Genomic DNA, 15,503 nt, shown 5'->3' with positions numbered 1-15,503 from the left:
GGAGGAGGAGGAGGAGGAGGAGGAGGAGGAGGAGGAGGAAGAAGGCTGAGGATTTTTCAAGCGGGATCGATTCGCATGCAGCTCGCGAGGTTTTCGCATTCGATATCGAAATTCGAACGAAAGGACACGGCTGTACGTGCGAGCGATCCAAACGGTCTCATTGCGGAGAGGCCCCGTGGCTGCCGGCTCGTCTCCGCGGGGCAGCATTGCCGCGTATGCAAATGATCCCTCTTACGAGGCACGACCGTGCGGAGTTCGAGAAAGCTAGTAAATTGGCTCGCATCAGGAATGCGCATTTGCCGTGATTGCAGCGGACACCTGCTGCTGCACTTTGCGCGCCGTTACAGAATCGACCGGATACCAGCCTGTCTACCAACTTCCACCGGCCGAATGCACGTGGCGAATTCGATTGAATTAGCGTTGCTGTAGGTGGAAAGCTTGGTCGTGGACGGTTTTAGAGGAGGAATGTCAAAATATGGGGTTGCCTTTCTGTTTTTCGCTCACGATTACGCGGGAGTAAGAGTTATTAACATTATTATTATTATTTTATTTATAAACGGACCGTAGTCCATTAATACAAAATTTCACATGCAAAAGAAGAAGAAACAAATTATACGTAATATAACACCGAAGGGACGTGCTTATAAACGCTTTGTTCAGGAGGAATAGCTTTAATCAATAATCATCCGTAATTGTCTTTTGTCGAGTGGATTTATTCTGAAGTGGATAGGTTCCTCGAATCTTTTATTTGCTACTTTCCTTTGAGAGGAAAAAATTCGTTAATTTGGTATACGTATTATGCACAGCAAGAAAATAGTGGTAATAAAAGAAATTTAATTTTGAAGGGCTATTTGTTACGTATATTTGGTAATTTATCATAAAACTTGGTAATTTTTATTTTTGGAACAAAAGTCAATTTACAGTCACCAAAATTTTTGCAAGGGGTTGTGATTCGTAGTTTAAGAATTTCTAAACTATATAATCAATGTAACAATTGGTATAGTATCGATATAGTGCAGTATAGTGATTGAAAGTGTGGATACTGGTTAGTTTGAAACTGACTGTTATTTCATGGAATTTTTATGGGATTTGCAAATGTTTTCGCTTCGTTTTAATTTATTAATGTTAATTTTTTAATATTAATTTTGCCATAATAATTCTAATTATTAAAGCTGTGAGAAAAATACTAAAGGAAATCTCAAAAATTGGAGTCCAAAGTAATAACAGAGAGAAAAAGAAGATTAGCAGGATTTAGCAAAAATTCCAATATTTCGTTTATTTCTACTTTTCGTATAAATAAAATATTAAAATTGCTGCTTTGAATATTTTTTGACACGAGAACAGGTGAAATGTATAAAGCACAATTTTTTGTTTCAAACACGTCCATATATCATGACGATGAGATTTCGCCGAACGGATGTATGTGCTTACAGCACTTAAAGAGTTAATCATAGCCTTCAAAGTCTCGTTGTATGTCATCTGGAATGTTAAGGTGTGCGAATATAATATTCCTAGGGAAGGCTCGCCCTTATATCCTTTGACTACTTAAATGACAAATTGTAAGGTGTTATTTACCATCGCCATTATACAGATATATACCTTGTAATATATAACATACACTAGCTCCAAAATTTAATTTCGATTTTAATTATCAACCACGTTGTCTAATTTCGACACTTAAATATCGCATTCATAGGCTACTGTAACGAAATCCGTTTTTAAAATTTTTCAAAATTTTTGGCGCCGAAACATTTGATCGATAACTTAACCTTTTATACTTAAAATAAATTTCTTCTTTCCCTCTTCTAGAATTAATTTATTTATTCATATATGTACGTTGTCAATTGCCAATCTTAAAGCAGAAATTTGCAGAAATTAAAAATTTCTCATTTGACAAATATTCTCGACGAATAATATGCAATAGCAACACAGAGGTTTTTGCAATCTTAGAAATATCATGGTCCATAGATTATAAAGAAAATTAGTTTTGGCAACGCGGAAGACGCATGAGTCACGCAACGTGAATGAAAATGGCAAAAAATCGGTCCAAGAGGAAACGTGCCAACGGATGGACCAAGTTGACACGAATTACGTATAAACTTTACGTATAAATTTTAATCACGTATGAACTAATTCGATTTTCCTTTCTAACTAAAGAAATTAGTATTTCGTATATTTCTTTTTTCGCAACTTTCTTTCGCGTTTTATTTATTTATTTATTAAGATCTGCTAAAAGTACGGATAAAGTAAATCGAGTAATACAAGGATACGTTACAGCGAGCGATCATGACAGCGAAGATAAGAATAAGTCGAGCAACAATTCCCAGAAGCAATTTGTATGCGCTTGCCGTAAAACCGTGGATAGAAACGGAAAAGAAATTCGAGCTGCCAAGAAAAGCACTAGCATAATTACACGTTTTATGCATGAAATCGCATAAACGAGATTTTATGATATATGCACCTGGATTAAGCGAAACAAAATCGAATTCAACGACTGAGAATAAGAAAGTCAATTAACGATACGAAATTCAATTATTAACGATTTTAAATAAAGAATTAAGCAATTAAATGTACATATATTTTTGTCTTTCACATTTAAGGATAGACGTATGGAATAAATACAAAATTTTATTTATTAGAATATAGAGAGATCTCTTTTGGCGCTATTGCGTTGGAAACTGAATCGAAAGAATGCGAGATTCGGGATGACCGATCTTCCCGGAATTGCAAGAACGCAAATTTCGTGCAATTTTTGCGGCGAAAGAGCGCATTGTACGCATTTGGAAACATTAACGTGTTTCTTAGAATATTTCGATTTTCTTTCGGAGATATCGAAAGCACATTCAATGAATCGTAAAATTATTCTGTGATGAAAGGATTTTAAAAAAAAGAGAAGAAAGAGAACTTGTTTGAAATAAGAACGAAACACTTAACAAGCAAATAGGATATTATTGAAGAAAGAAATACATGTGCACTTATAATTTATACTTTTCTCTCGTTTCATCTTCTTTGGAAATGAAAATTTGCTCCATCTACGTAAACTATACCTTCGCAGATTATTATTATTCGAGGAATAATAAAGAATCTATTCAAAACTACTTCGACGAAAATTACTATGTTTACATATACTTATCACTTCCTATAAAAAGGACGATTCAATAATCTTATAAATTATGCGCAATTTAATTAACATTTAATTTTATTTAGTAACAATTTATTTAAACTGAAAAAATATATTAGAATAAGTCAATATACGAATAAAAATTTAAATGTACTTATGCTATAAACAATAATTATATATGGATAATATAAAAATTAACTGTCTTAAAATTGCACTTCCTAATATACGAATAAAATTTCGACAGTGCTCTAAACATACGAAATATACAAAAATTAGTTTACATTTCACCCTCACAAAAAAAGTTTATTAAAATTAAATTATAAATAACGTATCATATTATTTGACGTCAGAAGACACAGGAAGAACGAAATAAAATGAATAAAATGACGAGATACGCAAATAAAGTCACGATTACGAGATGACGAGGAGCAAAGATAATGATTCGCAGAAATTATGCGAAATTCGTGGTACCCTGTTTCCAGGGACGTGTCTCTAATTATACGTGTTTCCCGTATTCCTCTGATCCAGTTGCTATATATTAGGAGTAAGAAAAAAAAGCCATTTCTCGTCGTGTCCTCTTGGTGGCGGAGGTTCAAGGATAAAACGATTTCCTACGAAGGGGCAATCCTAGATCAGCCAGAAATGCTTTCGCAATAGTCCCAAGAGTCAAGGACGTGGAACTGGTAACATTGTTCATCCAGCGATTCGTTTCGTACAGAAATTATCGGCTCTAGAGGACAATCCTACGTGCTCTAAAAACTTGTCCCGGTATTGAACGTGGACAAACAGAAAATCGTGTACATCGAGCTACCATTTGCAAAGTTATTAGCTTCGTTACAGCGAAGATGCTTGAATTCGCGCGTAGTCGTGATCCTTTGGCTGGTCGTGACATCGTACTCAATTTTCGGTGATTATGGTTGAACGGAAAGAGAGGATTTTACCGTTTGTCGAAGTACATTTTCTTTTATTCTTTATATATTATTTTTTTCTTTTCATATATAAATTTTATTGTTATATAAATTAATTGTTTAGTTGTATTTCGATACTAGGTTTAACACAGGAGCCAAAATGACTATTTTCAGACTTCTCGTTTTTGAGATTTCTCAAGATACGTAGCTTCTTTTCTCAAAGTTTATACTGATTTTTATTTGAATTTATTTTTATTATATCGTTGTAATTACTATTATCTGGAAATACTATACCTAGGAATCTATCATAGGTTAGTGATTAGGATTAGTATAATATGATACTCGGTGGAAGGTGTGAAAAATGATTGATCAAGATAGTATTTAAAATCTAGTATTACATAGTACTTAAAAAATGAATAAATTGATTAGGTTACTACTAACGTAGAACACATGTGTCACAAACGTAACGTCACAAATGTGTTTAATACGAATAAATCCTTTAACTTTAATAGAAATACTGATTTTAGAATCTATGTTGATTAAGCATCGTTTATTTTCATTGACTAAAGAATCGAATTTTTCGCTTCGTTCAGCTATATCTAATGCCTCCAAAAATTCTGCAAATAGATACTACAAACCAATAATGAAATAGCTCTTCTTCTAGATAAATCTACTCGTTACTAAAGACTCTTAAATAAATACGCAGTAATAGATATGAGGAAGCAATAAGAGGAACAAAAGTTAGAAAAATGATGACATAAATAGCAGAAAACGCGCGAAGCCCGCAGCATCGGCACAGCTGCTATACGCTTTCCACGCACAAGTCAAATACCTTTGTCACTCCTCTATTAGCGTCCCGATAGTGACTCCATTACCCGGTGAATTAGCATCGCAATAAGTACGAGTAAAACATACGGCATTAACGCTATCGTCGCGATCGTCTGTCCTTACGTAGACTTTTCTAGAGTCCTCACAGCCATACGCACAGTCGTTCTCTTTCCATCTCGATACCCTGATTGTCCAATAAAACGACGATCGTGGACATTTCTCTCAAACGTCGTATAAAATCTGCTCTCTCGCAGCTCGGGGAAAAGATCACCGGAAGAAGAGAGAAACCGAGCATGGTATTCTTGAATCTCAGCTAACCGCAGCCTCGACTTGCCCATTCCTCGGCAAATACTGCGATCCCTAAACATTTATTTACCCACGAACAACCTGTTCTCAAACACTCGTGCGAACGATTTGCGAGCCTTCGATAAACCAACATCGCCATTGGCAAACATGCATAGCCATAATTCCTACTCCAACAAACGGATCCCTCGATTACTCTACTCAACCTAAAACCAAGATCTCCGGTTACTCGCGTTGTTAAATGACCGATATCGCGAGAACTCTGTTGCAGAAATCTTCACCAGCGTGCACTGGTGAAAATAGTCTGTCGAAAGATTCCGATACGGATCAGAAGATTAGATAGACCCAAGGATTCGTCGGGAACAAGGATTCACTAGACCTGGTCCAGGTGGTTTCTTCGAGGCCCAGCTGGTATACTTGGAGATTTTGGTGCGACGAGGATCCCAATTTATCGACGATAAATCCCAAGGCATCTGACAAAGGCTCGTTCCCGTTCGCGGTGATAGCGAGGTGTCGCAAGTCTCAAGAGCGAGAGAGCCAGACGAGCAATCGAGAGCCAGCGAGCACGCAGTTAGACGCGCACGCGTGGGCGTATCACGCGGAGGTGTGTAGCCGGTCTTTACAGGCAGAGAGATAGCCGCGGCTGTACTTTCGAAAGCATCTGGTTTTCTGCAACCGGAGGAAACTTCCTCCGGCAAGACGGAGCATGGAGAGGAGCCGCGCGTCCGCGTGACGGCGAACCAGAGCAAACAAACCGAGGGCTCTTAACCAGACGAGAAGAAGAAGAAGGAGAAGAAGAAGAAGCAGGAGCAGAGGAAGAAGCAGCAGAAGCAGCAGCAGCAGCAGCAATAGTAGATGAAGAAGAAGAAGATGAAGAAGATGAAGAAGACGAAGAAGACGAAGAAGACGACGACGACAACGAAGAAGAAGAAGAAGAAGAAGAAGAACTGCAAAGAGACAGATAAAGGACAGTCAAGTGTATGCGTGCGAATGCGTGTCGCAAGAGGGACGCGCCTCCAGGGGATAGAACAGGGGAAAAAGAGGGATTGAGGAGAGAAGGGCGAAGATGGATGAAGAGGAAGCAGGTTGGAGAGAACGAGAGAAAGAGGAACAGAGAGAATTACCAAGGAACGGAATCGTGGCTGTGGATGTGTGCAACGGATACCTGTGTGTACGTGGAGGTGTGCGCCTCCGATCTTGTGTTTTATATTGAATGATCAAAGGTAAACCGGTTGTGCTCGCGAAGGAGAGGAGCAGAGAAGTCGGGTGGAGCGAGAAAGATGGAAGATGTACGGCGCAAGAGGGTGAGAGGAAGACGGAGGACGAGAGAGAGAAACCGGTGAGGAGGAGGAAGAGGAGGAGGAAGAGGAGGAGGAGGAGTACGGAGGTGAGAGAAGCAAGCAACAAAATGATCTAGGCGCGGCAAACAACAAACTGTACGCACTCACACGCCGGCATTTCAAGCTCTCACGTACACACGTCCGACCCAATGTCTCGTTCTCAGGCTGAAACGTGCCTCGTTTAATATCCACGATGTCGTTATGGCACTCGGGTGTTACCAGCGTGTATCGCGCGAGGATACAAGGATTACAAGATAGACACGCGCCGCTCCTCGCGAGGAACGCCAGTTCTAAGCTTGGTTACCAAAACTCGCGCCTCTCATAAACGTTTGCATATGTTCGCCAACATTCGCGTTAGATCAGCCGACTATCTTCATCGTCGATTCGCGGAGAACTGTGAAGATGGACGACCATTCATCTTCGAGAAAGGCAAATCTTTTTTGGTCTACGTCTAAGTTGCCCTCACTGCCTGTGAATGTTCCAAGAAATCCATCATCATCGATAACGTCAACATCGTCATCTATTAGGATTCACGATCAATAATTGAGCTGTTCACAAGGTGAAACGATTAACTCCGTTCTACCCTGCATTGTCTCATGTTGCAACAGTTGACTATCTGTCTCTGCATCTTCATCGAAATCCAGGCTTGCAAACGATCGTAAACGTTGAGTATGACTGATGGGTGCGATTGTCACCATGAATGTCACGGTTTCTTTCGTCGATCGGCTTTATCTTCTGGCTGAAACGACAAGGCTAAACCAATGGAAGAAGCTTCGAAGTTCGATTCTCCCGGGCAGGGAACCAAACTGAGACATCAAATGGAAGAAGCTGGACTGGACGTTCGTCTGGTGCTTGTTAGTTGCTGCCACTGTCCCGACTTTTATTCCCTTCTCCTTCTATCCTTTTCTTTTTTCCTTTTCTTTTTTGTCCAAGCTTCCTTTCGTAGAAGAGACCTCAGGAGCGACATGAATCGTGGTTTTTAAGTAGTGCTCGAGGAAAGATGTTAGTTCCAGGTGAAGTATTTAACGCCCGTGTTGGTTCCTTTAGACCAATGTGGAATACGCGAAGTAGATTTAGGCATCGAGTGTTTGATGCTTGTACCTTTGTATGCATAAAATCTCGACGTTATGATCAAACAGAAAACAAGGACGTACGAGTACTTGGCACGTCTTGGAAATTTTTGACCATGAAAAGCTGAATAATTCAATGGCTTCCATCGATGTTGCTTACATCGCGAGATCATTGAAATTTCATAAGAAACATCGTATCTAATTGCTGGCCCAATTATGTTGTTAGTCTTTTTCCTCAGGAAGAAATTCAATTTCCGATTAGCAGCAGTAAAGAGAAAGGATAATGGTTAATGAGTTGGTAGAGAACTTCAGTATTGCGACTCTGACAACTGGATAAGCTTGGATCGGCGTAATTATTTCGCTGGATCGTTGCAGCTCTGGAACGATAATTTAATTTGACATCGCAATAGGTATTCCCGTTAGGCTGGCAGAAGTTTTGCAAGAAAATTAGGTGGGACGTGATATAAAGCATTCTAGTATTATCCAATTATTCAACAATCGTGATCCAATTACTGTCTCGATGTCGGTAATCCAAGGCGCCCTATCTTGATCGTTTCTCATTCTTCAGAATATCGAACGCAACCAGTCTTCGTCCGATACGATCGATTCAGTCTACAGCGTGTACCAACAAAATGGATCGCAAACGGACCGTATAAATAAAACTCTGTCGACGAATAAATCGCACAAGGTGATTCGATTCGGTGGAAAAACTCGATGAACCGTCCATAACGATCAACCACACCCGGATTTTCATCGATACACCTCTACTTAACAAGCTGTACACGTGTAAAGAAACTTCGAGATCTATTTCCGAGCAAATCATTTCCTTCTTCAAACCCTGTGTCATCTGCTCTCAAATTCCACGTGTTAGTCAATTCCTCATTTCTTAGACTTGGAAATTGCAATTGGATTTCTTGATACCCTAAAGGTCCCAGATTTGACACTAGAACTACTGGCTCGTGTAACAAATTGATCAAAGAAGCAGAGAGAATATTGGACTACGCAATTATGACTATATCTCGAGAAAAATAGGTATTTGAGGTTCATAGTCTATTAAAGCTAACATGTACTATTACTCGAAGACAACATAATCCCGTTGGTAAAGCATAACACTTACATTCTGGAAAATCGAGACCAGTCCTTGACGGAGAATGCTACTCGGATAGATAGACTATGTGGAGGGTATTTCTCGGATCGTGGAAGACAATGGAACGGAGTGTTGCAATTTTTAGCTGTTCTCTACGATCAATTTTCTGCCATGCATTTCGAAAGACTAGTTAAAGAGGTTTTAACGAACGTTCGACACCAGTCTTTGGGGTGACCTGTTCATCTGACGAACCAATGGTCCCCTAAGCGCTGAAGCACGATATAAAGATCATCGATGGATCTTGCCCCTTCTTCTGGCACTCGGATACACCGAGAAACACGTGTTCACCAAGAATATTAGTCCCTGATTTCCGTGGCCGGTTGTTTTTCGTACGTTATCCCGATGAGATTTAATCGGCCAAGGCTACCACGTTCCCAGGCCGAGGGAAGATCTGACAGGACGTCCGTGGAAGGAAACGAAAATCATCAATGATCTAAAGCTCATCGGTTTGTGGGCCAGCAACAGGTGTAGCTTATCTGTTGGATCGAATCAAGGTAATCTTCCCTCGTACTCCTCGCGACGATTCTCATCTAAGATTCGGTGGCAGAATTGGATTCAGGGGCGTCCTTATCTCATCATCTGGGTCTCCACTCCGTTCATGTCTGTCTCTCTTCGTCGTTCTTTCACGGTCTTGCAGTCTGGCTCTGTCTGTTCCTCGGGCTGAATCCCACGCACGCACATCTCGCCAGTATAGGAAGACAAGACGACGCCACGGCTTGGCCTCTTGTCGATGATGTATTCGTGCTGGCTGGGTAGGAAGGACCTCGAGTGACGCACGAAAACTCCCAAGTAAGAGCAAGATCTATGTCCTCGATTCGCCAACGATCAGCCACCTCCTTTTCCTTCGCGTTTCGTCTCTCGTTATTTCGTTACGACGTTGATCGAGTCGTCTCGGAGAAGAGTCTACGATCTTCGCCACTCTTTCTGAATTGTTCATTGATTACTATAAAAACTAGACGTTTAGACTGGTTCGAAGTTTCGTTGCAAGATGATTCTCAGCAGATGGATTCTGATTTTCTTGTTCGGCTTAGAACACGAAGGAAATAGAAAAGCTTCTCTAACGAGCGATAATATCGTCTGTACACACATACTTCTTGCAATGACTAATACTGATAGTACATACATCCTCCATTTCTCCTTACTATGCACTTTATCAATAACGATTCTTATACCACACCCCATTCAACTTAATCATTCATCTAATTCACCTTTCCCTTTGCTTTTATTTCTTTTACCTCTGTAATATCTAATCTGTATATCATTTCCACACAATCATTCCCATCTTGAATGGAAAATATTCATCATCGATAAATTCCAACAGTTAATACTGTACGAAGATCTACGAGGACCATCACCAAAGATCCCACGCTTTTTGTAATACGAATATATCAAAATTCTAACTCACCAGAATCTTCGTATGTCGCCTATAAAATCTACCAAATCATTCGATATAATTATCCCTATCTTCAATTGAAACCCAACAAATCCACCAATTTCTTCATAAAAATTGACAGCCAATACTCTGACATTCATCAAAATTCCATCTCAACAGTTCCTTTCTTCTCAACAAAATCTATGAAATCACTTATTGTTAGTCCAATAATTCTCATCCTCAACTAGTACCTACCAATTTCTTCGCAAAAATTGACAGCCAATACAGTACTCGCCTCATGTGTATTCTGACATTCATCAAAATACCATCTCAACAGTTCCTTTCTTCTTAAAAAAGTTTATGAAATCACTCATAATTATTGTTAGTCCAATAATCCTTATCCTCAACTAAAACCTACCAATTTCTTCGCGTAGAAGTCCCAAAGATCATCATCAAATATCGCCCAATCCTTCTCTAACATACGCTATCTTCATCTCTAATCAAAACTTAGCAGATGCATCAATCTCTTCGCAAAACGTTCATCATCGAGAAATTAAAATACCCAATCTAGGACTTGCAAAGAACATCGGCAAATTCTTCTTCCTATTCCTTCTCTGACACTCTGACACACGCGAAAATTCCAAGTGAAGCAGTACCTTGGGTCCTGATCGAGGACCTCACTCGTCGACGAAATGGTTGGAACGCAATGGTCAGGTGTTCTGGAAGCATCGTTCTGGCTCGAAGCCCGCGCAGGATGGCAAATAGAAAATAATCGCGGTACGTTCCGCGAAACGGATTGCACGTGCGCGAGCGAGGTTGGAGGAAGAGAAATGGACCGGAAAGGTGGAAAGGCAGCCGAGGCCTGGTACGAAGCCATCGCTAGCCGATCGGTCGCATACAGGTCCGAAGATACAGTGTGCGAGAGCGAGGAACGCTTTTCAGCATGGGAGTGAGAGCATGGAACAGGTGTACGCTCGAGAAAGCATATACCTGTACACATCCGCGGAGGCTGCTGCCTTCTCGGTGCCAGGTGTACAAGAAACGCCCGGAATTCACCGCGTCGAACTTCTGACCCCGAAGCGTTTATTAGCCACGATCTATTGCTCAATACGAAGCGTGTGCCGCGTGTTGTGTTGGTCGAACACCGTTCAGCGCGCACATGAGTCCTTAGATCGTGTGCCGTGCCGTGTTAGCAAAGATGCTTTTAGATTTATGGCAAAGGTTTCATTGAAAGTATGTTGCTTTCGATTGGATGGATCGTAACAACTTGGCATTTTAGTGCCTTTGTTTTCGATAGCAGAAGATCAGGTTTGAGGCTAATTTTGGATCGGGGTTAGGTTTGGGATCCGTCGAAATTATTTTGTAAAATTGTTTGATTTCTGGATTGGGCTGAAATTTCCGATCGATTATTCTTTTATTTGTTACGAGTTTCGTTAATTTTACTGCTGGTTCAAAGCACCATTTTTTATTTCTAATCGTTTAATTAATTTTACCGATGCTTTGGGGAAAAATTATGTTTAGTTTTTTAGTTGTAGATGGCGCTTGCGAGATAGCGGTCTCAATATGGAAGTACTGTTTTGTTCTATTTGTTGAGAATTTATTTTTTTCATAAGTTTAGCTAAGTTTCTGGCACTTTGAAGGAAAATTATTTTTGGTTCTTCGCTTACAAGACTCTCTTATAGAGCGTTTATTGCAACTACTTTGATAGGTTATTGATATTCTTTTGCTTGCATTGGCTACATCTGCGTTTTCCGGACTGTTTGTTGATGATTAATGATCAACTAAATTATTAATGTTATTGGAGTCGGTATACTTTATAAAAGCATTTCTAAGTATTGATAATAGACTGGTGAAATTTTGAACAACGTTTCTGCTGAATTGTAAATACTTGGCTATGGTACATACACGCTTCAATCACTGGCTACTGACGTTTGGCAAGTGCGCAGGGTGTACTGCTTCTGCGATGTTCCGCAGACTATCGAAAGAGAAATCACAGGCAGAACAATTTAAAATTAGCCTCCTATGTTACATCGAAAATAATTCCGTTTCAATTACTTCGTGCTACGTACGAGTTCTGATAAATCGATCCGAGGTAACTATTGATTTCATGGACAACTTCTTACGTTGTGTACAACCATTTAACAAATTATCGGAAATTTTTTGCGCCAATTTACGTTGCTAATTGTTGTACAATATCAGTATAGAGTATCTAGTATTTGTTCTTAGCATTTCGTTTTTAATTTACTTTACGGTTTAGTGTATTTTTTGCCTTCTATTTAAAGGAGATGTAATACAAGATGAAATATGGACTGTAGGTGAGAAATCATAAGAATGCGAAAAATATAAAATTGAAGGGCACGTTCAAAATTATGACTTTTGTATTTTTACTCACCAGAGCGATCTGCGGGATGTACTGACAGATACAATCCCTTGTTCCCATCAGGATTGTTCACCCAATGGTCGAGAGGTTCGCTAACATTTAATGTCAACCATCCCTCTTTTCCCGTCGTCGTGTTGACTGCGTCCACGTATTGCAACTCCCTTGTTCTATAATGTGAAAAATATAATCTCATTAATCCATGAAATTAAGTTTAAAATAAAAATTTCTACTCAAAAGTATTATTTGCATTACGAATTTTTTAGTAAATAAATTTTAAAATACTGTATACTTTGAAATACTTTTAGAAATAATTCGTTAAATTTATTTAATTTTCCTTTCTTAATATACAGTAATTTTTGTAATTATTAAATATCTATACTTTCAATTAAATTCATTATGAATATTATAATTTTAATAATTATGGTTAAATTTAGAGAAAAATAATGTGTAACGTGGAATTGGGTTTTCAGAGGAACATGTACCAAACATCTTATTCTACCTGTAATGTTATCTTCTGACTAACAATAAGCTGTAAGCATTGCAACGCATTAGCCGCTAAATGTTCGGTGTCACTAATATCTCTGCAATTTTCCTTGCATACATCAAGGAAAACTCGCGTTACTTATTACGTTAACACGCAGTTGTGTGGACAGCGAACAGAAAATACTCGTCTTATGGAAATTATCCGCTGATCGAAACAAACATCTTCGTTCTCGTACCTTTACACATTTTTCTAATTCGGGAAACGAGACTTTGAATATTTTCTTACTCCGCATGAGATTACGAATTTCAAACGTGAAACGTCAACACATACTGTTCGCCGAGATTATACAATGGCTCTTGTAAATATCTGGACATTGATCGATTTGCAATAACATTGCACGTATGTTATCGCAAAGCGAAAATTAATTATCGATAGTAATATTTCCCTGTCGTTTCTCCAATCAATCCAATATAATATAATCCATTAGATAATATAAAATAATCTAAATCTGAATTAATAGAATTAAAATAAGCTAAAATCAAAAATAATACTGTAAACGTAAATAAACAAAAAGAAAATATTCGACTCGCTAAAACTCAAAGAAAAGGAATCTTTCGAACGACCTGACACATAAAACGAAAAACGACGATTAATACAAATTTTCGATTTTTAAACCTATTTACCCAGAAATCCCGATAAATCAGGATAACTTTTCCTTTGAAAAGAAAAATCCGAGTTATTGAGGTTCGACTGCATTGAAATTAAAAATACATTGAAAGAGATAATATCTTATAGATCGAGTACATACATCTGGGAAGATATAAAGTAGAGAAAAATTCATAATTAATTACTTCGATTGGAAACTTTTGTCAGCGAGTGTACGTTTGGTCAATTAGCGATAAGCACAAAGAGTGCTAATTAAGAAGGTCCAGGAATCGACATTGGATGGTGAAAGACGTATGTTGTTTCTCTAATAGGAATCGTTGCACGGCTAGAAATCGCGCAACTCATCGATAAAATCGATCAATAGGAAACCACTGAATCTTACGTAACCGACGTGTGACGAGGCTCGCGATCGACTATTCGCCGTGATTCCTCCTCGATCGTGACTCGACGATTCGCGCAAATCCATCTGCACGTGGCTCGTGTCAATAAGATTTCAGTGAAACACACTAATCATTGTTCATTGAGCAAACGAGCTCACCTCTTGATCCCCGCCGGACTAAGGAATTCCTTAAACGACGCATTTATCTTTTTCCCGGGACTGATTATCGTTCCCGTAATTGAATAATTGAGACCGCTAAAAATGTAAACAGACATAGAGGCGAATCCTCGATGAGGCGAATTCTCGCATAAATTTCTCACCGATTGTGCGCATTATATGTCGACAAACACTTTGGCTATCTCTATTTTTTTTCCTCCCGTTTCTTCTTTTATTTTTCCTTTTGGTTCGAGATTTTGAGAATGTTTTGAGTTTTGAGAGAATTTTAGCAAATTTTATTGGTGGTTGGAATGCGATGTATCGACTTTTTGTAATTTTTGGGGTGATTAATTTTGTACTTTAATATGTTAATATTTAAATATTTCTTTTATTATATTTTCCAATTTAGCTGTCTTATTTAATTTGGGGAGATTTTGAAACATTTTCGCATTTGAGATAACTTGTATAAATGAATTTTTATGACAGTAATTATTAATATATATTAATTACTATTTGGTTATTTTTTGAGTCTAAGAATGTGTTTCTTCTTTATTTAATTTTAGATGATTTGGGAATTAAGAAGTATTTTGATACTGGAGAGAAGCTTGTCGTTGACAGAATTTTAATTTCATTTTATACTCTTTAGGAATCCTTCTAATTTTAATCTATAATCCTTCGTTCAACAATTTTTTGAATTTTAGAATTTATTTTCTCTATTCACTTTCGTATAATTTAAAAATATTTCCATGTTTAGGAATGACGTGACGAATTAATATTTCATATATCAAAAATCCATTAGTATCTACGTATTTCTACACTCGTAAAATTTCTGATAAAACGCAATTAGTCCAAAAAAATTATTACATTCGAAAGGAATTTGATTCTTAAAATTCTCATCAGCTAGTATACCATTCGGAGTACCGTAGATTCGCAACCTTTCCCAATCTCTCAATATTCGTCGATTCCTCGAATTCTAAGATATATCGATTTTTGCATAAATAGTCAAAACAGTACGCGACTGGTTTGCGTTGATGCTTGAAAAAACCTTCAATGAAATTAATTTCTCGAATTACGTGTCCCAACACGTACAGCTGCTAGATTGTTTTTCGATGGAGTAAAAAAGAAAAATTCATGAATTCCGAGGCATGGAATCGCATACACTTTAATCTCACGGCTGTGCATTAGTAGACGCAAGAATCGATGAAGAAGTCACGCGGTTATCAATCAACTTTTAGCTTCCCTGAGGCGTTATGTCTATTTGAATTTCAAAGCACGGCCGTTATGAACATCGTAATAAACAGGACATTATTTCCGCGGCAAATTGAATATCATTACCCTATGACAAATAC

The 15,503-nt window shown here is 38.4% G+C and overlaps 1 protein-coding gene across 2 annotated transcripts in view; it reads right to left on the bottom strand.

The window, feature by feature from the left end:
• gbb (glass bottom boat) overlaps positions 1–15,503 on the bottom strand; it is a 55,527-nt gene that overhangs the window by 7,942 nt on the left and 32,082 nt on the right. For both annotated transcript variants that reach the window (XM_017908101.1, XM_017908102.1), the window contains exon 3: positions 12,482–12,636. In XM_017908101.1, coding sequence (XP_017763590.1) covers positions 12,482–12,636 — 155 coding nt within the window. The remainder of the gene's footprint in view (positions 1–12,481; positions 12,637–15,503) is intronic.

Source organism: Eufriesea mexicana, unplaced genomic scaffold (genome assembly GCF_001483705.2).
Source record: "Eufriesea mexicana isolate 0111107269 unplaced genomic scaffold, ASM148370v2 scaffold9994, whole genome shotgun sequence".
In the NCBI taxonomy this organism is placed as follows: Eukaryota; Metazoa; Arthropoda; class Insecta; order Hymenoptera; family Apidae; genus Eufriesea; species Eufriesea mexicana.
The sequence above is the reverse complement of the archived record's forward strand: the minus strand, read 5'-3'. Positions and strand labels throughout refer to the sequence as shown.